This window comes from Hakea prostrata, chromosome 5, assembly GCF_041222555.1.
Source record: "Hakea prostrata isolate BN-2017 chromosome 5, UWA_Hpros_2, whole genome shotgun sequence".
In the NCBI taxonomy this organism is placed as follows: Eukaryota; Viridiplantae; Streptophyta; class Magnoliopsida; order Proteales; family Proteaceae; genus Hakea; species Hakea prostrata.
This window is the reverse complement of record NC_142604.1, coordinates 20599015-20625071: the sequence shown is the minus strand read 5'-3', so window position 1 is coordinate 20625071 and position 26057 is coordinate 20599015. Positions and strand designations below refer to the sequence as shown.

General features: G+C 39.5%; 1 protein-coding gene across 1 annotated transcript in view; it reads right to left on the bottom strand.

The window, feature by feature from the left end:
• The window catches only part of LOC149015660 (uncharacterized), a 62465-nt gene extending 36898 nt beyond the window's left edge, over positions 1-25567 (bottom strand). The window contains exons 1-10 of the mRNA XM_089154793.1: positions 25303-25567; positions 21430-21541; positions 15964-16026; positions 15717-15818; positions 15465-15633; positions 15221-15319; positions 2529-2678; positions 1223-1262; positions 913-970; positions 258-340 (exon numbers count right to left, since the gene is read on the bottom strand). Of these exons, the coding sequence (XP_089010919.1) occupies positions 258-340; positions 913-970; positions 1223-1262; positions 2529-2678; positions 15221-15319; positions 15465-15633; positions 15717-15818; positions 15964-16026; positions 21430-21541; positions 25303-25386 (960 nt within the window). The 5' untranslated portion in view covers positions 25387-25567. The remainder of the gene's footprint in view (positions 1-257; positions 341-912; positions 971-1222; positions 1263-2528; positions 2679-15220; positions 15320-15464; positions 15634-15716; positions 15819-15963; positions 16027-21429; positions 21542-25302) is intronic.
• Between the last annotated feature and the right edge of the window lie 490 nt (positions 25568-26057).

Below are 26057 nucleotides of genomic sequence, written 5' to 3'. Positions count from 1 at the left end.
GAACTTTACAATTTACAGATACAGGTTTTTCGATTATGGGTAAGTTGACTCTCCACCACCTTTGCCCTTGGCATTGTAGGACAAGACCATTGTGCTCTATCTACGGTTCCCTGCCTCTCATTCTTTCTTGATAGACTGATATGTTTTCTCAGGAAAAGAAAAAGAAACAAAGCCAGCATAACAGAAGTTGCTTTTCAGAAAGATCAATACAAATAAACAACATAGAAAATGACTTTCAAGAGTAAAGAAACACATACTGTATCGATGTCCTCGGTAGCTGTCCAAGCAAATTTTGTCATGGGATGCTTATCATAAAGAGGCCTCCTAATCTTATCAAGAGCTGGTAAAAACAGTGGGTTTTAAGAATGGCTATCATCCATGAATAATGTATTACCAAACGCAAAGACCAGCTGTCAGGAATGGCAACAGAGCAGGTTCTATACGGCATCACCAATACCATTACTACCCCACTAAGAATATTGCAAAACGGCGACACCACACCCAATCAACCCTCAAAATATGCTTGAAGCTTCCTAATTTTACAAGATAACCAGGATTGCTAACCATGGATTCAAATGGAACAGGACAGGAATCAGAGTTTAGGAACCAGAATTAGGATCAGGATCAGTAGTGGCCAACTCCAATCTGGAGTACAAAAACTGGAGTCAGGATCAAGATCAGCATAGACCAAATACAAGCTGCATTTTATCAAGATCGGCCTGCAGGGTACATACCCAGGATTTTTAAATACATTCTTAAGTACCCAACCCTATCCTGATAATGGTCATACCACACCCCACCCATCTGGGGTGGCACATGGCAGTACCGACTTAAACCCTAACTCCATTGCCACTCCTACTAGTTGTAACATGTCTAATATATAATATACAAGAAAATAAGGTGGCTCCATACAAAATATAGGTTCCTTGTTGCTTCTTGACTGGAGAATTTTAGCCTGCAAACCCTTATCCTGGCACAACAAAATTACATACTAGTTATTTAAACTCAAAATGATCCAATAAAACAATATAAATCACAAAGCAACCTAGAGAAACAAACTGATAAGTTCCTAGCCATTCTCTCAAATAAAAGAATATTGGAAAAATAAAGGAACGACATTGAACCCCCACTATTAACAAGAAAAGAACAATAGACGATAGACACCCTAGAAAAGGAGATTCTATAATGGAACTTGGAAATTTTAAAGGTTACTGAGAAATACCTCCTTAAGAAAACTTATTTCTGACTCGGATAAGCCTCTCCTGTTGTGGGGTGGGGGAGAATTGAGAAAAGCAGAAAAAGCTTCAATACGGGAAAGTCAGGGTAATTGATTTAATTATGAAAGAAAATGAATTCAGTAAATTTTCCCAAGAAATGATTATAGTCACAATGACGAACTGCATGATGATTTGAGAAAGAGAAAACTGGGTCAGATCTGAAACCCTCATCGACCACATTGTTAGGCAATATTTTGATTCAACCAAAAATAGCAGGCCAGAGATACACAAGAATATTCCCAAAAATTTGAAATGTACACCAACAGTGAATCGCTCTTTGATGAATAAATTAGGGGTTATGCACTAACGCCGAAGTCAACCTCGATTAGGAAATACAAAAGGAGCGTAATACATACTGTTTCAAGTCCTTAAGAGACAAAATAGAGAAGGAAATGTACAAGCAGAATCATATGAAAAATAATGTACATAGAAGCTAAAATAAGAATAGAGAATCAATGGCCTCCCACTCCATAGTAACCCATCAGCTACATGCACTGCTTCAGATATAGGAACAACCACGGAATACCAAAATTAGCAGTTTCCCCACCCAAGTACAAGACGTTTTTTCTTTCCAAGACAAGGTGAACTGTTTCATTTACAACCCCAGCATAGTTGTCAGTGTGCCCAGGCACCAATGTAGTGGAGACGATGAAAAATGCAAGAAGCATCAATTAGGCAAGCAAGGCATCTACCTAGGTGACCAAAGTGCCCAGGTCTACCAAAAACATCTCAGTACCAAGATGCTACATAGGCAATTCCTTAACAACCTTGTCCGAAAATTTTATTGTAGGAGTCACAGTGTAGGATCCACAGTTTCCAAGAAGATCAATAAGTTGTCTCATATTCTGTCCTGTATCCTTCCAAAGAAAACTAAACAAGAAAAAGAAAATAAGATGTTTTGGACATAGTGACTGCCCAGCCCATATGCTCCAGGCAAGAGTCTACAAAAACCATTCCTGTCAGCACCACTCAATCGAGAATTGTGCATGCTACACAGATATTCAATACAAACAATTATCAAACCCAGCAGCACAAGGTAGCATAGACAATTTCACAACCAATAGAGAAAGTATATAATAGGCAGGATATTCCATCCTAGATTTCTATTATTCGGATGGACGATGAAGTTATATACTGGGCTACTTCAAAATAGAATGACATGATATAAATTAAACGATAGCTAAGACTACACATCATCATTTTGTACAAAGACGAAATTAAAGTTCAAAGTTCCATACTTGGAACACTCACCTATAACCATATTTAGCCCTTGATGGTTCATGTTTGGGATTCAAGATGAAAATATTATATGCATTTCCAAGTTCAAGATATTCCACAAGATTTGTGAAAATAGAATCCATAATATCAATATCTACTTGCCAAAGAATATCTCCACCATCCCTGAAATGACCATGAAAACCAATAACAAATGAGCACCATAGCTTGTGAATACAAACAAAATCACTAATAAATATAAGCATATGATGAAACTGAGAATTTCAACAAAGTAAAAATACATCATCAGAAGCCCATAAATGAGGACATCTAGGAACAAGTATTCAAGTATGGTTGGATTAGCTGATAAAACTGACACCAATTAGGGCAAAGATTGATTATCATTGACCAATCTAGTTCCGAATTCCTGTCCCATCTTGGGCTCTTTTATATGCTTGTGCCCATGCCATGTGAGTGCTGAACCCAGGCACAGGGAACACTTAGGAAACTTGTTTAATTTACAAACTTGGAATACAGTGAACCTAACATATTTACTATTTGATCAATTGTCCAAGATCTTTTCTTTCTCTTAGAGATCAAGCTCATAGTTACCCAAAACCTTCTCAAGATCAATCCCCTCTGTTTTCTTTCAATCCTTAGTTACTCATCCAAAAGGGAACACTTAGGAAACTTGTTTAATTTACAAACTTGGAATACAGCGAACCTAACATATTTAATATTTGATCAATTTATTACTTCTGTTTTGGATATCATGAATGAGCATTGATTATAGTACTGTATTGGGAAAATCCTGTGGGGGGGGGGGGCTTGTGTGGGAATTCCAAGCCGAGAGCTAATTCAGATAGCCTTTGGGTTGTCGGAATAATGAGATCTATTAATTTATCGTGTTGGCCCTGTAAGTACATAATCATTGTTATGATGCTTGATGAGATGAACTTATGTTTGTGTTCTTTTTTGGATAATTTTTCATAATTATAATTCTTGAATGCTTTCTTTTTTGGATGAATGTGACTACTGAATGTTTGTTTAGCTTATTATAGAAAGTAGTTGTATTAAAAGTAGTTGTAAACAAAAAAATTGACCCAGCCGCTTTGATCGCCTTATTGCTGCCTAGGCGCCGCTTTGTCGCTTAGGTAGAGCCCCAATCAATTTGGTCGCCTTGCTGCCTTGACAGCCTTGGTGAAAAGGCATTAGTTCTTCTCTGACAGAGAGGTGATCCGGACTCATTATTCGCCCCCCCCCCAATGCTTAATCTTGGCTTTGCCCCTACTAGCTAGAATGCGGAATTAGGGGTTGCACAAGGGGGGGGGGGGTTTGCGGATGAGAGAGGAGGAGGGGCTGAGGTTTTTGAGGCGGGGGCTTGTTACTTACTTGGAGATGAAGTTGGAAGCTTGGAAATTGAAATTTTGAGAATGACTCATGCTTCACATTCTGTTGCTGACGGGCACAGGGTCCTTTGCAATTTGAGCCTCAATTCTTAAATGACTAAACTATTAAATTTATATACAGCTGTATAAAATAAATTTTGATTTAAAAATAAAGAATAAAATAAAATAAATATATTAAAAAAAAATTAAGAACAAATATTATGTACAAAATGTCAAAAAAGCAGCTGCTTTAGCATCTAGGGAGCAGCAATAAGGTGCAAAAGGCGACAAAGCGGTAGCACTTAAGCGAAAAAAGCGACAAAAAACGTCGTCCAGTTAAGCGGTTCAAAACAAAGCGGTTGAAAAACTGTTTTGCCAACTAGGTGAACGCTTTGACAACACTACTTTTCACCACACATATTGTGTGGGCCCATGTGGAATTAACTGTGGGTCTCCACTTCTGAATTATTTTATAATATTCAGAAATGGGGCTCATATTAAAAATATAGGTAAATTAATAGGAGAATAAAAATATAGATAACACAATTATAGGTAAATTATTAAAGATATATCAAAATAAAGCATAGGGGCTAAAATTCTACGATTAGATTTGTTACCATTTAAAACTTTAACAAATCATGAAAGAAAGAAGGTAGGAAGAAATTATGGGAGAAATTGTAAGGAAAGATAGATTTGAAGTGTATTAACTAAATATGGGGAAAACAGTCGATTTTCATAAATTAAGTAGAAAAAATAAATTCAATAATTACGCTTAGATCTGATAAAATCAATGGCTAAAATTCTAAACACCCAACTAATAAAACTTGAAATTTAAATTGTTATTAGAAGGAATCAAAATTTTAGCAGAAAGTTGAGGGATTCTTGGAAGGAGGGGGGGGGGAATAGTGTATTTCACACAAACAAAGAGAAAATCAAGAAAAAATACAAATAATATGTAAACTTTTGATAAAATCAAGGGGGGCCATAGCCCCTTAATAGCTCCACCTCTGCTAGCTACCCCCCCCCCTCCTGATAGCAGGCCCTCATCACCTCTCCCAAAACCTAGTGGTAGCTCTAAAACGCCTACTCCATCCCTAAACCTTAATTCCCTACCCACCCCTAACCCTAGACTACAATTTCATCCCATCCTTCTTCTCTTTTCTTCTTCATTTTCCCCATTATTAGCTTGAGGCACTTCTGGAAATTCCAGAATTTTAAAACCCAGAAAACCATGCCTCAAGGTCCTAAGACTATCAGAAGATTAGAATCCCCTTCCTTAACCCTTACCTCGAACCTAGGTTTCAGCCCTTTCCTTTCCCCCCCTAAACCCTAGAAATCCCAGCAATTCATCTTATCCATTAGAAAAACCCAAACCCTAGAAACTTCAAACACCTAACACCACTTAACCAATCAACCAAATCTTGAACCCTTCTAGGACTACCCATCACTCATTGAACACTCAACCTAACCCTAGGTTCCACCAAACCCTAGAAACCCTAATTCCCTTAAATCCCTAAACTTGAATATTCGGATCTGAATTCAACAGGACAGCAGTTTTTCAAGCTTGAAATCATAACCCTAGCCAAACCTAACCCTACCCCTTTCTAAAACTTGGCACATTAAACCAGACAATTACTTTCCACCATAGGGTAGTACAAAGTACAAACCCTAGAAGACTGCTGATTCTCTTGAAGATCATCCTATGGGTAGACCTAGATCTAGGCCTTTACTTCAATCAATCAAACCCTAGATCCTGGTTCACATAAGAACTGGCACACCAAGAGAAGACTACAAAGTACTTGCTGCCAACTATTCCAGTGACTGATAACACCAATGCTGACAGAGGCAAGTTCCTCCTATCACTCCTTCATCAGCATTGGACTTTTTTTATTTTCCTCTTGTTTTCCCCATTCTCCTTTTTTCTTTTTTCTTTTTTTCCGTTTCTTTGTACTTTGGCGCAGCTACATCTGACGGTGTTGCAGAATAGAAGAACCAAGCAGCCCAGCGGAAACTGCTGCCACGGTGCCACCATCTCTGCTGATACAAAAGAAAAAAAGAAAAGAACTAGCAGGCCCACCACAAGGAAGGAGGAAGGCAGAGCAAGTTTGACACTGATGACCTCAACCCACCCTAGCCTGCCCAGAGCCCAGACCCTAGCTCAAAATCCTGGCACCAAGGGATGTCAAGGCAGGAAATTCTTGTCCTGAATAAAGCTCAAGGTTCAGTTATTGGCTTTGACCTGGCCTGCCCTACCAACCTAAAGGATTTTTGGGGTAAATGTAGGACAAAAACAAGGAATTATCTATTACTTCACTGTTATGTGGTTAGGGTCAGTCAGGTTTTAGCGTTTCAGTGTTTGACCTGGCCGGGTCAAACCAGGGTCAGGGTTAGGGTTAGGCTAGCATATTCAGAGTCAACCCAACCTTGTTGCAGTACTAAAGAGGGGCATCCCTGTCCCCAAGTCACAGGGCAATGGAGTCGAGTTGTAAGAGGGTAACAAACTTGGCAGACACGACTTGAATTCTATTTTAGATAAACAATAGAGTCCAGCAGCCAGGGATTCAAAGGATACTTAACGATGGAAGGAGCCAATGAAATTCAAATTCAATTCAGATCAGAATCAAAGGATAAGTCTGGAAAAGCACTACAATCTGTAAATTCAAGGAATATTGCAACAAGTCTGGTGCTTTCATCCTGTAACTAACCATACTTAATCATCAGAAATCAGGATCAGTGATTGCTGATTCCAACGTGAATAAGGTGATTCCTAATCCCATTTGCTGATTCTTGAAACCCTCTGGCAGCATGATAATTTACATTTCATCTTCATCCTTTATAAAAGATTTGAGTCCTTTCAAATCTATATAAATAAATAAATAAATAATTTAAAAATCAAAGATAGAAAGTTTACAGATATAGAACTATTTAATTTGACATGCCTAGGTAGCAACTAGCAAGGCACCATACGCACCCATTTAACATGAAATGACCCGTGAAGGGCACTTAGGAGACAAGGCACCTAAGCATCTGACCGCCATGTCAGACGATCAAGTCACTGTGACAGCCATGCTGTGGAGCAGGGAACCTGCAATCAAAATAGCTCAACTTTTCTGAAGGGCCAAAGAAGGTTCACTGGGAGATCATGAACAGTGAATATTCCTGGGGAAGGATTATGAACTTAAATATGGAGAGAGTCCACATTTATCGTCTCCAGTGAAGATAAAGATAAAGAAGGTGATTGAGTTGATGACCAAATGGATCAGATTTTATACGAGCAATGAAAAGTGCATTAAATTTTGGGAGGGTTTTTTTGTTTTCTGGGAGGAGACAATCTCAGAGACTTGCCTCCCAGGCTTTACAAATAAGACAGTGACAGCTGGTAATTGAGAATAGGGGTGTTAAGTTAAACCTTGGGTTACAAAGCGATCTGTCAGAATCTGACAAAAAGATGATTCAGAAACTGATCCAATCTTTGCATGATTTTTTTTTTTTTTTTTTTTAATTACAGGGATGCCAAGACAAGAGTGTTGGGAAACAAGAGGCTTTAGGATTATTAGATCAACGACAAGAGAACATAAGTGTAAATTTAGTCACACTTTTAGATTGATCATTGATGTGCGGCAAAAGTAGGAAGGATAAACTGGGGAATTAACATACTAGAGCAGATGTGGGAATTGCCTCGTTCAGTAACAAGCTCTGAGAATGTTCTCTGAGGTGCTTTTCTCATGTACAATGGAAGCATGGGGATGCCTCAACAAGGATGAGTGATACTGATGTAACCAGGGTCACAATTTTAGCCCTAAACATATCCCTGGCATGAGGCACCTAGGGCTGACCAAATCTGACGAGGGGCATTTTGGTCACTTTGCCCCCTCTTTTGGAGCCCCAGTAGGGTTAGTTAGGTGCAGAATGCTGTCAGGAGTCTACATCTTGTTTTATTTTAAATTTTGGTTTTGCTTTGATCAAGCTACTAAGAGTCCTTGTCCAAGTAGGAATCCCAATTGAATCGAATTTTCAAGTAGGATTCCTTCTATGGAAGTTGGTTGGTTGTTTTTGCAATTTACCTTCGTTTAGGAGTTCTCTAGAAGACTCCTTTTCTAGTTGTCTTATTTAAGTTATTGAGTTGTAAAGGAAATCCCAATCCAAAGTGGATTCCCAGCGTTGAGTCTAAGTAGGTTTCCTAAGAGAAGTCAAATTGGTTCTTATAGAGAGTCCTAGTTGAATTCCTTCAACATAATGAGGCTATAAAAAACCCTCCACACCTTGTAAACGATTCAGACTGGATTAGTCAAATTTGATAAGAGCATTGAAGGAGAATTGGAATTGTGAATTCCAAGAGCAATCTCCACAGCTGAGTGTTTGATTTTCTGCAATTGTTCTTCAACTTCTACATCCTGCAGCAGCCTTGTGAAAGCTTATAGAACAACCTAGAGTGAACCAGTGTACTCCCCTACAAGTGAGTATCATCCCTTACCCCATTCCCATCTCAATTCCCCTCCCTATCCCAATCGCAAGCCTCCGCCTCTCCCACTTCTTATTGGGGCAGAAGCACTCGACCCCTTTCATTAAGTCCTAAACCCTCTACCCCCTCCCCCCTATTACCCGGCCCCAGGATCGCACCCCTCTCCTCTCTCTTCTCTTACATCTAACACCCTATTCAGCTCTTCCACCTTAGTTGCAAAATTTTCCTGCAATTCATATTCTTCACGTAAACCCTAAACCCTAGTATCATTAGAAACCCATTTCTCCCTAACTCCTAACTCTAAGATTAAACCGATTTTGGATTAGCACATCTCACACCTCCTAACCATCAACTCCCACCCCTACCTATTCCTAACCCTAGTAACCCCTAAAACTACAAAACCCTAGTTTCTAAAATTCTGCAATTACTGTTCTGTTGAAAAACAGAAAATTCCTTTTAACCCAGACCTACTCTTAAGCTGGCCGAACCCTAAATCCTACCCCAATTAACCCTAGACCTACCCCCTACCTAGTTAAGAATTGGGATTCAATTCAGACTTGCTGCAGGGTTCGTACTGTGTTTTGAGCAAAGATTTTGCTGCTGTTCATTGTTTATAGACCCGGACAGCAAGGGTTCAAACCTTAATTGACCTATTGAGAATATTTGAAAAGACTAGTTGCTGTGCACTAATTCCAGACCTAGACAGCAGGGTTATAAGCCTCAAACTACTGCTTCTTTGAGACTCGATCTCAAACAGCAAGGAATTGAACCGTAGATTACCTGCTGCTTTCTTAGATAAAGATCCTACTACTGGCCCTGTAATCCAGGGTTACATCAGATATAATCCCAATTGAAAGAACTAAATGAGCTAAGGGCAAGACTAAGATAACCAAAGGTAGGTTCTGAAGAATGACATGCATAACTTGGATCTTCTAGCAAATAATACCTCAGATAAAGCCTATTGCAGGCCACAAGGATCCATCTTGTAGACCCATGTAGCTGAGATTTTCCTAAAATTTTGGGGTATTCACTTTCCTCTTACTATCGTCTTTGTTAGTTAAGGCATAAATTCAAAGAAAAACAGCTGGAGTTGAAGGAGAGTTGCAGAGGATAGGGAAAGGAGGAGAAGATTTGAGACTACGAGGAGCCTCATTCGATTTAGGAACTCCACACAATTACCTATGTATTTATAGTATAGTTACCCAATTACAATAAACTTCCGAAAGGAGAGAAGAGTCCAATATGGACTCAAAATAGTAGTACCTTGCTCGAGATTTAGCACCAGGCGCTAATTCTCAAGCTCTACTTTTGTTTCCCAAAATGCCCTCTAACACTCTCCCTCAAGCTGGAGAATAAACATCAAAGATTCCCAGCTTCTTAAAAATAAACCTCACTCTTTCTGCCCCTAAAGACTTTGTAAATAAGTCAACCAACTAAAGACTAGTAAATAAGTCAACCAACTGTTCTCCAGTTTGATTATGACAAGTGGAAATCAGTCCTTATTGAAGCTTCTCCCGAACATACTGACAATCAATTTCTATATGCTTTGTACGCTCATCAGAAACAGGATTTGATGCTATGTGAACCGTTTGCCTGATTGTCACACCATAGAGACATAGGAAGCTCATGACTAAAGCCAAGTTCACCAAAAACTGTTTGATCCACATCAGCTCACAAGTGACAAGTGCAATGGCTAGATACGCTGACTCTGCGCTGGATCGAGAAACTACTGTTTGCTTCTTAATTTTTCACAACACAAGATTTCCTCTAACAAAGGTACAATAGCCTATGGCAAACCTTATATCAATCAGTGAACCAGCCCAATCTACATCAAAAAATCCTTCAACTTTCCTGTGACCATGATTTGTGTAGAGGAGCCCATGTCCAAGAGCTCTCTTAAGGTAACTCAATATGTGCACAACTGCATCTCAATGAGTGGTATGAAGACTAGATAAGAATTGACTCACAACACTGACTGGAAAAGCAATGTCAGGTCGAGTGATAACCAAATAGTTTAACTTTCCAACCAACCTTCGATACTTCTCTTGATCGTCAAGGACATCTCCATCTTCAAGCATAGTTTTACATTTGAATCCATCGGAAATATCCAACGGCTTTGAGCCAAGCATTCTTGTTTCAAATAATAAATCAACCACATATTTACGTTGGGATAAAAAGATTCCCTTCTTAGACTGGGCCACTTTAATCCCCAAGAAATACTTAAGTTTCCCAAATCATTAGTCTAAAATTGTTTCTATAAATAAGTTTTTAATGCATCAATACCAGCTAAATCATCTCCAGTAATAATTATGTCATCTACATACACAACTAAGAATATTCTCCCTGTACTAGACTGACAGTAGAATACTAAGTGATCACTCTCGCATAGAGTCAAACCGAACTCTGTCACAACTGAAGTAAATCGGCCAAACCACGAATGTGGGGACTGTTTCAGCCCATATAGTGACTACTTCAAATGACACCAAACCATTCTCCCCCTTAGCAATAAACCTTGGAGTTTACTCCGTATAAACTTCTTCATGTAGATCTCCATTGAGGAACACATCCTTCACATCCACCGAAACAAGGGCCAATGATATGCAGCATCTACGGATATCAAAATCCAAATAGAGGTGAGTTTTGCAACGGGAGAAATAAGTATCCAAATAGTCCACTCCATACACTTGAGCATATCCTTTTGCTACAAGTCTAGCCTTCAGCCTAGCAAGCATGCCATTAGGATTTACTTTTACTGCAGACACCCATTGACATCCAACAGTAGCCTTCCCAGGAGGCAAAGGAACAAGATCCCAAGTATGATTTTCTTCTAGGGCTGCCAACACCTCAGTCACTGCTGCTGTCCATCCAAGACTTAACAAGGCCTCAGAAAAGTCTTAGAAAGTGGGTGAGTCTCAATGGTAAATAAACAAGTACGGAAAGTAGGAGAAATATTAGTGTATGAAACAAAGTTAAAAACGGGGTACTGAACACAACTCCGAGTGTCTTTACGAAGAGCAATTGGAACATCAAGGTCAAAAACAAGGGGACTTACCAAAGGGATACATGGGTGGAGGAGGCGAAGTTGGAGGAACCGCAGGAGCAGGAGGGTTCATAGATGTCTATGGACATCGCTAATACACAATAGTGATTTATGTCTAAACAGGCGGAAGCGGTGACCAGACTGTAACAGGAGAAGAAATAATAACAGGAAGATCCACACCCATAAAAGAAACATGCACAAGGTCAGAGGAATAAGGGAGAGACTCAAAAAATGAAATATCAGCTGTAATAAAATATTTCGAAGTTCAAATGATAACAACAATACCCCTTCTGAATATGAGGGTACCTGACAAACATACACTTAAGGGCTTTTGGATCAAGCTTAGACAGTCCAAGTCGGTGACCCTGAATAAAACAAACACTCCCAAAGATATGGGGAGGCAACTCATGCAAAGGTCTACTAATAAACAATAAGGAATATGGGATACCACCTTTCAAAATAGACAAGGGCATTCAGTTAATAGGCTGTCAAGCAGTCAAGACAGCATCAGCCCAAAAAAGTTTGGTCACCTGCACTTCAAAGTTCAAATAGTAAAGAACAGCTGACTTCCATCAAGTGGTGATTCTTCTGTTCTGCCACCCCATTTTGTTGTCAGGCATCGATATTAAAAGATTGGTGAAGAATGTCATGTGATGTCATAAATGCAGCGTTAGCAACCTGAGGTGGCTTGCTGTGAAGCTTCCAACAAAAGTCTATATATGTCCTGGTTTTCCACAATGATGATAAGTCTTGACATTCCCAATAGTTTCAGTGGATCCTTGAGTATTGGGGTTTCTATTTGATCCTCTATTCCCACAACCACGAGTACTTCCAAAACCTAACCCACCACCACCACCAAAACCACGGTTTGGAGAAAAAGATGCTAATGCAAAATTATTTGAGGAACTAGACTCATGTGTGTTTTCTTTGGACACACGAAGTACATGGAAAAAAGTTTCGGACAGTGAGGGTATCTTATCTCCTCCTAAAATTTGTGCTCCAAGTCAAATTCCTTCCCAAGTCCTTCCGAAAATCCCATGACTGCAAGTTATTCCCGCTGATTTTGCATCTCAACAACATCAGATGAAATGGGTATAATGGAATTTAACTCTTCATACATTTTCTTATAGGCTGCAACATATTGGGTCACAAGGCTACCCTTTCTCTTAGCCCTGTAGAAGTAGAACTCTTGTGAAACCTCATAGATACGAGAAAGATTATTCTGTCCAAAATACAATATATTTAGGTAGTCCCATAAATCTTTCACTATGTTACTATGTGTAACCAAGTCAACGATATTTCTCTCTATGAAGTTCAACATCTGCCCTAAGATTTGGGCATCTACAGTCTTGCAAGTATCATCTTGTTGTCCACGACCAGTCAACACAACCTAGATTATCTTTTTCCACCAACAAAAATTGGTAGCCCCTTCAAGTTTTTGTTCAGAAATACAATGGGATGGATGTCGTGATTTCAGTAATAGAACTCTTAGGTTCAGACATGATGGTTAATCAGAAACACCATAACAAGTATGGCAACCAGCAAGACCCAACAATTGCTTAACCAAACCAGAAAGAAAAAAAATTCAGAAAGAATTGAGAGCATGCCAAATTTCTTCTTAAAAGAAGTAGATCAGTCAAACCAACCAGTTTAAACCAGCAAAATAAACCAATCAACCCCAAAAAAAAAAAAATCAAAATAGATCAGTCAAACTAACCAATTTGAACCAGCAGATGTGTGAACCAACAAAATAAACCAACCAATCCAACTGAAACAATCCAACCAGCCAGTTTCAAACAACCCAACCGCATCACCCAGACCCTAAACCAAGTCAACAGTTCACTTACCTTCAAAAAAAAAAAAAGATCGATAACAACCCCAAATCATAAATTGCAGAGAAAGGTTTCTTCATCTTCAAGCAACTGACTACATCAATCTTCAAAAGAACACCAAAAATAGAGCAATTGGTTGCATCGTTCTTCACCAAAAAGGAGTTGCAGGGGTTCCTTCAACAACAATGAAAGTTAGAGGACTCCTTTGTTAAATCAATCTTCAACCAAGACACCAAGAAAGTTGCAGCACAAGATGATGAATCGAATCTTCATCTAAAACATCAACCACAGTGCAGCTAAGGTGCTGCCTCCCCTTGATGTCTGGAATCCAACCCTTCTACCAGGTATGATCCCTTTCTTTTCTATAAAATCACCTCTTTGTATCAGAAATTGCTTAGAATCAAAAGGTAGGAGGAGCCTACTGGAGAAGATTTGAGACTTAGAGGAGCCTCAATCGATTGAGGAACTCCACACAATTACCTTTGTATCTATAGTATAGTTACCCAATTACAATCAACTTCAAAAAGGAGAAAAGAGTCCAATATGGACTCAAAATAGCAGTACCTTGCTCGAGACTTAGCGCCTGGCATTAATTCTCGAGCCCTACTTTTGTTTCCCAAAATGCCCTCTAACAGTCTTTAAGCTTGATATTCTGTTTCTCAATTTTTTTTATCTCAATTTTCACCTTTTTTATAAAAAGATCAAATGTAACCAACCTCATTTAGTTGGAATAACGGTGTGTTGTTGTATGCTCTTCAGCCACTTCCAGCCTCAGTATCCAGAGAATCCTCGTTTTTCTTTTCCTCGTAAAACTATTCAGAGACCTATGAAAATGTTAAGGCATTATAGATAGGTTGTGACAACAGACGCCTTTCAGTCAAGAAAGGGACAACTGTTCCGTTTCCCTTCATATTCTTTTAGTGTAAGAAGGATGGAGAATCTGTCAATCACTTGTTCCAGTGCCCTTCCGAAAGGATGGTATCTCCATTACCTCAGTGTTTATTCTGGAATGGACATTTTGCAATAATGTGATGGATCTAATGTAGTTTAGGTCTAGGGCTGTTTTGGTGCAAAAAGGAAGTCTTTATGCAGAGCTGCAATTTTGGCTGGGAGGAGAAAATGCAAAATTGTTCAGGCATGAGTTTCCTCATAAACAATGGTGAACAAATGGGTTAAACTAAAGATTGCCCATTGCACTATCGGTGATCCTTATTCAATGGCATCCCATCCACCTATCTTTCCACAGATTGGCTTTATAGAAATTTGAACTTAAAAGAGCCACTTCCCCTTTGCCCTTAATCATATGCATCCGACTTATCTGATAAGTTTAGAATAGAAGGACCTAGCTAAAACTCTTCCATCCACCAAATCAGAACCCCAAAAATATACATCTAATAAAGTGGTAAGGGATATGGAGATCATCAGTTGATTAGGGAGAGTTAACATACAGTAAGTGGTCCAACATTTGGACAAAGGGGAAGAAAAACTAAGTGGTGACTCTAACTATACGAAGGTAACTTTTATTATAGGAAATAGTCAGGGATTAATATGAAAGCGGAGAACAAGATCAGCAATGAACTAGTTTAACACGAGTGATAATGGAATCACATCAGGGTTCTTACTGGATCTAAAAAATAAACAAATAAGCAGCGTGGCAGATATCTTCTTCTTCTGTACAGACAAATGGCCAGATTTAAAATTTTAAATATGGAAATGCAAGACGAACCTAATTTCAGTAGTAATGATCCCATAAGTAGCATTAGCAGAGATAGACATATAGAAGTATACAACTTTTAGAAATGGATAAACCAGAAACTGTAAACTCAAAATGATATAAACACTCTTGGAAGTAGAATTTGATGGCAATTAATCCACCAAACAGGCTAACCTACCAATACAGCCATACAAGCTCTAGAATTTCATTAGGTTATTGAAAACCATAAACTGGCACAACGAAGTAACTGAAGAATGCTTTTCTCTTCTACTGAGTCATCCAAATATTTTACCTAGTATCAGATACATTATCCTTACGGGAAAGAACTTTTATGGCGCGCTCAATAACGGATGTAACTCTTTCTCCCATCTGTATGGCATGAACTGAGAAACTGCATAGGGCAAACAGGCCATACTAAAAATCAGCCTCCTAAAGATGATTTTTAACTTTCCACTTTACCTAAAATTCCAAGTTTTCAATCTTAGGAGTGGGGGAGGGGAAGGGAACAAGAAGAATAAGAGGCCATAGAAAATCACTTATAATTAATGTGACTGATAATTGGAAGATGGTGACGCTGTCCTTTCTCTACAGTAATCTTGTAAAATGGGGTGAGCTCCTCCCCAATATGTGGCACCCTTGTATGTTCAAAAATGTGATCAATTTTCGTGAACCAATGCTCCAGTTCTTCAGGGCCTAGCTTGAACTCTAGAAGGGGGGAAACAAAACAAATATTAAAAAACTATTCTGACCAAAAACAGCCAGAAGATTGAACAGAATAAATATTTTACCATGTTTCCCTTTCCCTTCAAACCCTATGAAAATGAAATTCACAGGGACTGGAAGATAAATGGATTCAACTTCCAAAAGCTCCAGATAATTTGCAAGGTTACCTGAGGTAGAAAATCAACAAAGAAAAAAAAAATTGGAAAGAAATAGAAAATAAAATATAAATTAATGAAATGCATTCGAAAACCCTAATTTAAAAAGGAGCCCATTTATAGTTTGGTTGAAACCTCACTAATGACATGTCATTACCTGCCTTGGTGTAATTGAAAACACCATGGCTTGAGGATCCTGAATTTTCCAAATCATCAAAATCTGAAAAACAAGCATTGTTAGAGAGAAAAAAATAACAAGGACAAACCATCTTTATGTGAACATAGAAATCACTTTATTTTAAACGGGACAGTAACGAAGTAAAATGAACAATTAAGAAAACAGAAAAAAGAAATATTCATACAAGCATGGTAAGCATTCATTTTGGAGAGTAAAATGGCAACCTAAGTCTTTTTTTTTTTTTTTTGGGGGGGGGGGGGGGGGGGGAATTGTTGCTCATCAGGGGATCCCAGACAATCTTGTCTGCTACCTTTTGTGTTTTAGCCAAATTTAAATAGATGACCTCAGAGAAAACCTGCAGCAAGCTTTGTCAAACATGATAGATGCCCTCTCAGGTACCCCTCTCCACAGAGCTTTCATTTTGCCACTGCTTGAGATGGATGTATTTGTGAAGCCTTCTTCAAATGTTATCTGTTATTTGCAGGCAGATGTGGGCCTCTGGAAACTGCTCATCTTGCATAATAACTCTCGGCTTCTCTCATGAAAAACTTGTCTCGATAGGTTCCAAGAACCACTTATGAGATTGCAAATAAATTTGCCAGGTGTGAGGGACAGGTAGACTTAGGGTGAGGTTTAAGTTGTCCATTTGTTGTGACTTTTTATGTGTGTTGGGGTTTATAAGCTGAGGGGTGAGCCTTGGTGCAGTGGCAAGGTTGCTCCTTGTGACCAACTTGTCGTGGGCCTCGTGGCCATAAGTTTGAGCCTAAAAAGAGCCTGTCTGTGAAAGCAGGGGTAAGGCTGTATACAATATGATCCTTCCCAGACCTCATAGTGGCAGGAGCCTCATGCACTGGGTACACCTTATTATGGGATCCTAAGCAGAGCATTGTACATTATTTGTCATATTTAGTAGCATAGCATTGTACATTATTTGCCATATTTAGTGCCTATTAGGATGTATAGTTGCTGTACATTCCTTTCTATTTCCCTATTCTCAATAGAGTTTCAGCAACGCAACTCAGCTATCCACCATATAATGTTAGATAATAAAAATAATAATGGGTAAATTAATTGTAAGTTGCTTGGAATTAGCCCAAAACTCACATAACCGCCAGGTTTTGAAAATATTACAAACCATCTCATATGCTTGAACACATTTACGGATTTACCGTTGACTGCAAACAGTATCAAACCCTTTCTCCATTGGCACCAACCAAAATACTGCATTACCTCGCAATGATCCCCTGCATCTGCAAGAAAGCCATGCCCTTCCTAAGCAAATCTTAACCCCATGGGAAAACCGGATATGTATACGGGTCCTTCCCTATAAATTTCCACTTTCCAAGAATCTCCTCTTCCAACTACCTCTCCAGATGAAACTTCAGCCAATATTTTACTTTGAAGTCACCTCTGTTCTTCCCATTGCATAGGATATATATGTCATTCCTGTTGCTTTAGCGTCCCACGTGGGTTGCCTCCAGCCAACCGTTGCCCCAGATCACCTCCGTTCTTTTGGGAGTTTCCAGTTCAAGATGCTTCAAAAATATTATCAGCAGATGCTTACCCTTTTAGTTCAAGATGATCCAAGAATTAACCAAATCAACCAAGCAAATTGAGAAAATTCCTAGTATGTTAAATAAAACAGTGGACTCCAAATTCCTCTACAAAAATGAATCCAGCATTCTAAAACAACACCATTCCACAGCAATCGCCAACTAGTGCAAATCTTTCAAGTGTGCATATATAACGCAATTTTTCTTGGGTGGATAAATAATCATTACCAATAGGGGGTAAGAAAGTGGGGGTGGGTGGAGGAGACCAATCTAACAACTACAGGCAAGCAAAATATAAGAGCCTAGGCCCCAGGTAACAAAAAGTGTCTGTTCCTTGGGAAGAATGAAATGGGGGGTTAGGGCAAAGACTGAACCTGGAGGAACCATAAACCAGATGACGTTCCAAATAAAGTCCACTGTCCTAAAATAGGAGATCCATCTCTTAAGATTACACTCCCACCAAATGTGCAAAACAGCAGCACCAAACATCAACTTACCAGCATAGTCACAGATAGAGTTACCAGTGAAGGATCTCAAGATCCACAACCGTTCTCGAGAAAAAATCTGAATGTGCCACAAAGGTGGGCCAAAATGGAGGCAAGGGATTTTTCCCAAACAGAGTGGGATAAGGCACAAGAAGAAGAGGTACATGATGCATTTACAGTTAGACAGGATATGGCGATAGAGGAGGAACGTCAGCGTGGGAAGGCAAAGGGTCAGGGCTCTCTAGAATGTGAAAGCATGCCAAGGGATGTGACCTTTGAACTAAACTAGGGGCTGCCACAGGACTCATAAGTTCCAAACGGAGGAGTTAGAGATTCAATTATGGAAGGGCAACCAAGTAGCTTTGTCAGTTGAGGAACGGAAGAGTGGGGAAGGGAGGTCTTGACCTAGCTCAGACCAACGGGTGTGGGGGCTAAGGGGGTGCCCAAGAGGTCCAAGACCCATTGGAAAAGAAAGTGGAGAGTGGGGCAGAATGCATGAGTTACAAATCGTATGGGCTAACAGGAATTTGTAAAAGATGTCTAAAGGGTGCTGTGGGTCTGAACAAAAGCAGAAGACGGAATCAGAGATGACAGAGGATGTGGCAGAGAGGACCATGAGCTGAAAGACAAGAAGTTCAGCTGGCATGTAGACAGTTCATTAGGAGTCATTTTTTAGAAGATAGCTGTAAATCCAATAGACCCAAATAGAATCCTTGCTGAAGCATTATTCACATCATATGGTTCTTTTCTAACATTACTATTATTTCTAGCCTCTCTTTGTCTAGTAGAATAGTGTTATTAGGTCTTAAACAGTGACTTTACACAAGCTTAATTATATCATCCCAAATTCCATATTCATCAACAATATAATCTTCTTCAGGCGTGCATCAAATCATTTCCCTGAAACATAAAATCCACAACTAGAGAAACAGACTCACCAAGAATCTAAAAGTGTTAAAATATAGAATACAATAGTAAGAACTCACCAAAACACTGAAAAGCCTTTTATGGTGATACAGCAGTTGCTGATACAACACTCATAAATTTTGCATTTTCAGACATGATTATCCTGTTGAAGTATAAATTCAAAATCAGAATTAAACATATGTTATCTTAAGAAGGTCCTTTGTTTCAAGTGAAAAGTTTTGTCAGGGAATCATCGCCTTTGAGAAAGATGGAGGGTTTGCGATAATTAAGACTCAACCTCTATTGCAAAGAAGGGTAAAACAGTAAGTTTGCCTTTCTTCAGGGGTAATTTGGCCACCTAGTAAACTGTAACCTGCTGATATTATCACTTCAACTAACAGAGTGGATCCATCTTTTTAAATTTGTGTAGGGGAAGTAAGTATTTTAAAACGTGGGTGTCAGACGATTTTCAGGGTAAACTTTTTTTTTTTTTTTTTTTTTTTTGGGGGGGGGGGGGAATGTAGGCTTGCCATTTGGTGGGTTTGTGAAAGAAGTTTGAATGGAAGAATGCTAGTAACCTTGCTGCCGCAGGAAAATCCTGCACTTGAAAAACCAAAAAACCTTAATCGATTCCTCACTCCTCTGCTGTAACTCTCCTTTATTAATTGTACTTCATCAAAACTGATTTAGTTGCAACTTACAAGCAATAGGCTGTATTTATAGCCTTTATTGAAAGACTCGTACTAGGACTCAACTTTGAAATCAAAACAAATAAGAATTTCTAAAATAATAAGGCTCCTACTCCAATCAGGACTCTTCTTTATCTCAACCTAGAATGGTTCGAATTACACAATAACAGTAGGACTGGACTCCTAGTGAAATTTTGACAACAACTAAAGGAATCCTACTTTAAATAGAACACCTAACTAGAAAAGGACTCTTACCTAACTTAACAAGGACTGATTTAAATAACAAAATACAACATAGGACTAGACTCCTAAGAAAATTCTGAATCTAACAAGGCCAACTTAGACTGGACTAGCGGTACCAAAATGCCTCTGTTGATGAAAAAGATTCCATGCAGCTGGGCTGCGCAGGGCAGCAACCCTAAGCCCTATTTTCGGCCCTTGGGGCCCTCGTGGAATTTCGCATCAGGGGTACAAGTAACCATCCTTACTTTGTGCAACATCTACAACAAATACAAGTTAGACTGAACACCATTTTCTCCTTCAAGGCCTGAGCATCATCCATGGCAAAAATGTCGGTCACGAGAGTACCAGTTCCCACTACACTGGCTATAGTCAGTTTGGGCTGCGACAGTAGCAATATGGCTATCCCCATTCAGAAACAGCACCTCCTCAGATTGGAGAAAATCCAAGCACTGGGTCAGCTATTGTGGACGACTTCTTCATAGCCCCATGGCCCCCACCCAGCCATTCATGCCTTTCATAGTTCAACAGCCCGGTGGCAGTATTAGTGGGTCAACCTCAGCTCAATCTGCACAACTGCCTCTTCAATAACCTAGGAAAGTTGTTGCTGTACTATATCAATGATGGTAATTACATGCATTGTGCAGGTAGTAAAAGCGATTTAGCAATACTATGAATGACATGGGAAACCTTCTTGTTACGTCCAGATGCTAACATGCTTTGGCATTTTGATTGATGTAGTCCCTATTTCTAATTGGAATGATGCATTAAGAGTGTTAGGTCTTCAGCCTCTTCTGTATGAGTCAAGTGAGATTGTAACTTTGTGAGAAGGAAAGATACCACTACTTATTGAAGAGGTCAATGTTAAAGTTGACACCTAGATTGATTTTACATCATGGTCAAGGCGACAAGGCGATGTTAGGCGATAGAGGGCAACGAAAATCAAAGCGACACAGAGCAAGGCGATAAGGCGTCACCTTGGCCTAGAAATGGGCCTAGGCAAATGCTTTGACAACCTTGTTTTACATTCACCCATTTCTGATGGTGATTGAAGTTGTTTTGCACCAAATGTATGCTTGATCGATTTCTATTACTAAATGCGTTTAAATAGGGTATTTTAGACCTTCAATACGTTGTAGCTCTAACAACCTATGGTCTAAAGTCAAACTCCTAGTTGGACTTCATTTTATAGAAAGTTATAACGCTATATTGTTAAAAAGACACAAGATAGGCATACCAGGCTTTAGACCCACCAAGATGGCCAAAGAGTTCCAGTCCAAAATGCACCAGCTTGTCAATATCTTGGTCCAACATGGTTTTTGGACCATCCAGTTGCCTTTGAGACTGAGTTCTCTAACCATGACCGACGTTAACAAGATGAGTAGATAATGATAAAGATAGCATGCCCATATATTAACATTGAGGGCAGACTGATGATAATTAAAACAACAGCAATTGATTTTGATCACCAAAAGACAAATACATCTCTAGAATATATCATTAAAAATATGTCATGCAACCACATCATCAACACTTAAATGTGACAGAACTCCATAACAGCCATAGACTTACCACTATGCAACACAGACTCACTCCAGAATCTGCTGTTTTCTCTGAGATTAAACAAGGAAAATACTGATGACATCCCCGTTTTACGAGATCCATATGACCTGGCTGCTAGGAACTGAAAAAAAAAAGTTAAAGGCCACTGTGGTTATCAACTTCTCAAACACCAGTAAATGTCTAAAAATATAAATCAACTTGCAATCACAACATTCCATAAACCAAATCTTTCAATCTTGCAGCAACACTGAAAAAGCTGATCTACTTAGTACATATTAATAAAGTTCGTTTGATGAAATAGCCATAAAAGCTAATCCTCAGACACATCAACAAAAGCGAAACATCCAATTAAAAAGGCGCCTTCAACAACACTTTAAGTAGTTGAAATAATATGGTGAATCATTCTATCCTAAATATTTCCTTGCATGCCAGCTTAATAAATTTGTTGCGTAAGAATTAAATCTTGATTCCACAGTAGCTAAAAAACAACCATGGTACCAAGAACCGGTACTGGTAGCCATTTATAGGTACCAACATTGACCTGCAAAGCAACCTACAAATCCTCTAGCAGGCTTCACTGCCCAACTAAGCAATGTAAAGTTAGAGCTGAAAGGATGGAATAAAGATGGTTTGGAATATCCATTTAGCAGTTAGCGAAGTTGAAGAGGAGTTGAGGCAGGTCCAAGCCTCCAAGACTTACTCAGCAGCTCCCCTTCAGATGACACATCATTGGACAGGGAAAAGGAGGTGAAGAGAAAAGTCTGGACATCATATAAATGGAGGAGAGATTTCTCAAGAAGAAATCAACAATGCAGTCGCTTCAGCTTGGGGATGGAAATTATAATTTTGCCCACAAAGCAGTTTACTGCAGGCAGAACAGGAACCACATTCCAGAACTCAAACACTCACAGAGGTGCTCTCTTGATGAACCAAAGGATATGGAGAAGGAGACAATAGATTTCCACCCAAACTTATTGAAGCAGGTACTGAGCATTGGAGAGGCTGCCCACCAAATAATTCCCCTAAAGAGAGAGACCTCTCTGAGAACTAATAGCGACCATTAGAAGAGCTTGCATCAAAGGAGAAGGTTAGCAAGGTGGCTTTGGAATGAAGAATTCGAAGGCCCCTAGGTCAGAAGGGCTTGGGGATAACTTGTTCAATCACTCTTGGGACCTAGAGATGAGGAGCTCACAAAAGGTAGTATTGTGGTTCTCTGAAAAAGCCTATATGCCTCATTCTACAGATGCAATATTTACTGGTCTGGTTCTAAAGGAAGGGGATGCGAGCACTTTTTCACGGATTAGGCCTACAGCATTGCGTAATCTGTTATATAAGATTGTCATGAAGATCTTGACTAACAGGCTACAATAGGTCACAGAAGACCTAGTTAGTGTGAACCAGTCCGCTGTCATAAACAGGGACTCAGAGGATCATATCCCTATACCCTCTCCAACTTTCAGCACATTTTGACAGGTCAAAACAGGGTTCTTGCAAATCTTGATGTGAAGAATCCCCAAAATAAAGATTATTAATAACTTGAAATTAATCATCCAAATTTAATGAAACTAGGTGAGCATATCCTAGGAAGCAAGCTATATGTTCGACCACAAAGTTTCATTCAATTCTGATTCCATTAGACACACCTCATCCCCCCCCCCCCCACCCAAAAATAAAAAAACTAAGAAAAGAAGATCCCATTTCAAAAGAATTACCCATATCTCCCTATTTCGACCCTATATCTTAAAATCCCTTGAAACCTAAAACCTAAACTAGTCTTTTTGAAGCCTAAGCTAACCATCCCATACGAGATTGTTAAGCCATTACACATTAAGCATATCCATCCTCCAAGTCAAAATCATCCCATCATAGGCCAAACCACAAGACTTGACCATTGCACCCCTGGAAGGGAACATAAACTATGGTACAAAGTGCCCACTAGACACATAACCATAACTCCATAAATATGAGTGGTGTATCAACTGATCAGATACTTTCAGTAAGCACACTAGGCTCCCAAAGGCAAGGGTTAAAGAGGAGGCATCTTGAGGTAAGGTGATCTTTGAGATAGACCAGGGGAAGAAGCTGGTGAGATAGTCTATAAATAGAGGCTTAAAGTGAGGTGAGAAAGTCTATAAATAGACCAGGGGAAGAAGCTGGTGAGACAATCTATAAATAGAGGCTTTCAATTGAGGTGAACGATACCATACTCTTCCTAGGTGACCGCCATAAGTGAGTCGATGGGTCAATAGCCCTAGCCGTTCTACTGGTCATTAATCGTATCTCATTCTTGGTCCAACTCCTTTCTTTTACTCTCTTTCTATATAAAAAAGCCCTTTCCCCATTTTCAAATAAAAAGGGTTGCTTGTTGGGCTGGCCTTCGAACTGATAAACTAGCTCGCCTTCCTTGGTCAAAGCTTGGTTATCCATGGATGAGAACTCGTTTTGCTTCTTAGCTGGTAGCTCCATGGTTGGTTTGCTCAAAAGCGAGTTTTTCCGAGGCCAAGTCAACTATCGCTGATTCTAAGCAGGGTTGTAGACATAAAGCCATAACCAAACCTACCTAAACCTAAACTATTTGTCCCATAGGGAGGTTATGATTAAAATCTCGAAAGAATTGGCTCCTAGTTGATCATCTATCAATCTAGAACCACATCACAGTGTGGTTTCTTGAAAATATCCCCAAGGCACTCCTTCACTACCTAGAAGTATCCTAGGAACGCACTACTAACTAGGGAGATCCTATCCAGGAACATCCAAATGAAGACTAATTGTATATTCTGTTGGGCAAGCACCAAAAGTAGGAATCACCTTTTCTTCCAATGCTTGGTGTCAGTATGGCAATGCATTGAAGAAAGGCTAACAAATGAGAGGAGGCCCATGGAATGAGTGCAAGACGCAGCATCATGGATAAGGTACCACCATGAGACAGATGAAAAGGTTGGGGTAATTAAGAAGTAAGGTCAGTGCAACTGTTCAACAATTCTGGACTGAGAGAAATTCTAAGATTTTTTTTTTTTTAAATACAAGGACCAGGTGGTAACACCCATCACTGAAAATATGGCGACCAAATGTAGAGGCTTGCATGTTACAGTAAGGTGAAATGCAAAAATCTAAATACATAGCCGAAAATGGGCCATCCATATTGCCTGGAAAAGCAATGCACATAAAGTCTGCTCATGGAATGAACCTGCGACTTATATGCTGGCCCTGGACTATGATGAACTGTTACTAGATGCGACAACAGAATATAAAGGTGTGATAAGGGATACTACTGGTATACCTATATCGGCTTTTGTAGGGAAAAGGGATGAACTGTTGATGCTAGCTATAGAGCTGCAAGCAATCCTCAAAGGGCTGATACCGTACAATGAGAGGGGCTTCATGACTGTCTCAGTTAGAAACGCTCTGCAGTTTTCAGGTGGACACAAAGCAGAAGGAAATTCACAATTGTCCAATTACTTAAAAACTCAATAGAAGGTGTTCAACCATACCGAACCAGATTTTCAATTAGAAGAGGGTCGATTTGATGTACTAGACATGAAATTCCAAGATCAGGGTATCTTAGTAGAGAAATAGCATTAAAACGGGCAAGTTATATAAAAGAAAAACGTTAAAAAGAAAAAAGTGCCAAATATTAAAAAAATGAAAATCGCTATCGTCAACTAGAAGCCAAGATAACCAACTAGTAAACAAGATAAACGTTCATTACCCAGTTGTTCACCCTAATATCAACCTACTCTTAAAGTAAGACATATGACGAAAATGCAATGAAGCATTGAACTGTAAACTACCATATAATTTAGTAAAAAAGAATTAAAAGGGGATAAAAGAAAGCATGCTTAGTCAAAATCAACTTGAGCAATCTGTTATCTTAAACCTTACCAGAAAAAGCAATAAGATGAGTTGCAGACAGAAGAACGTCCGACAATGGAGCTTCAACTTGGGGAATTTTGATCCGCAATCCATCTTCAACCAAATCACAGAACCATGAAATGAAGATTCCGGTCTCAACAGGAGAAATTTAAGCTTCGGACAGAGATCTCTTGAAGACAGAGCGAGAGAGAGAGAGGATCGCCGAGGCCAAGACAGAGTGTGCAGGGGTTCGCTTGACAACGGAAATGAGAGAGGCCGAGCTCAGGCCGCAGGGTTCGAGACCAGTGCGAACGAGGTCAATACTCGATAGAGCCTTATAAATGAACCGGACGGTCGAACCTGGTTCTAAAGGCCTTACCGGACAAAAAAAAAAAGACTCCTTCGGTCCTTCCTATGGTGAGTTATGTGCATGGTTTGGCTTGGGTACAGTCCTCGCGCAAGAAATCTCATTGATCATTTTTTTCTCACTTTAGACACCTCATTATGTCGTTGATGCGTCCAAAATCTGCTCAGCCCTTAGATCTCTTGTGGATGACCTGCAAAAACGAACGTCAGATGTGGGCCGACCCCAGGGGTCGAGAGTCCACCTCCGAAGGCTAAGTCAGTTGATGAACTAATCATAAAGGTTCTACTTGAGCACAGAGCAAAGAATGAATATTGAGAATGCGATTCAGATTGTATACATCCCTCTCCCTTACCTTGTGTACCTTTGAATCTCCTTCGTTTGATATATTTGAGCCTTCTTCGGATAGCCGTCAGATCTT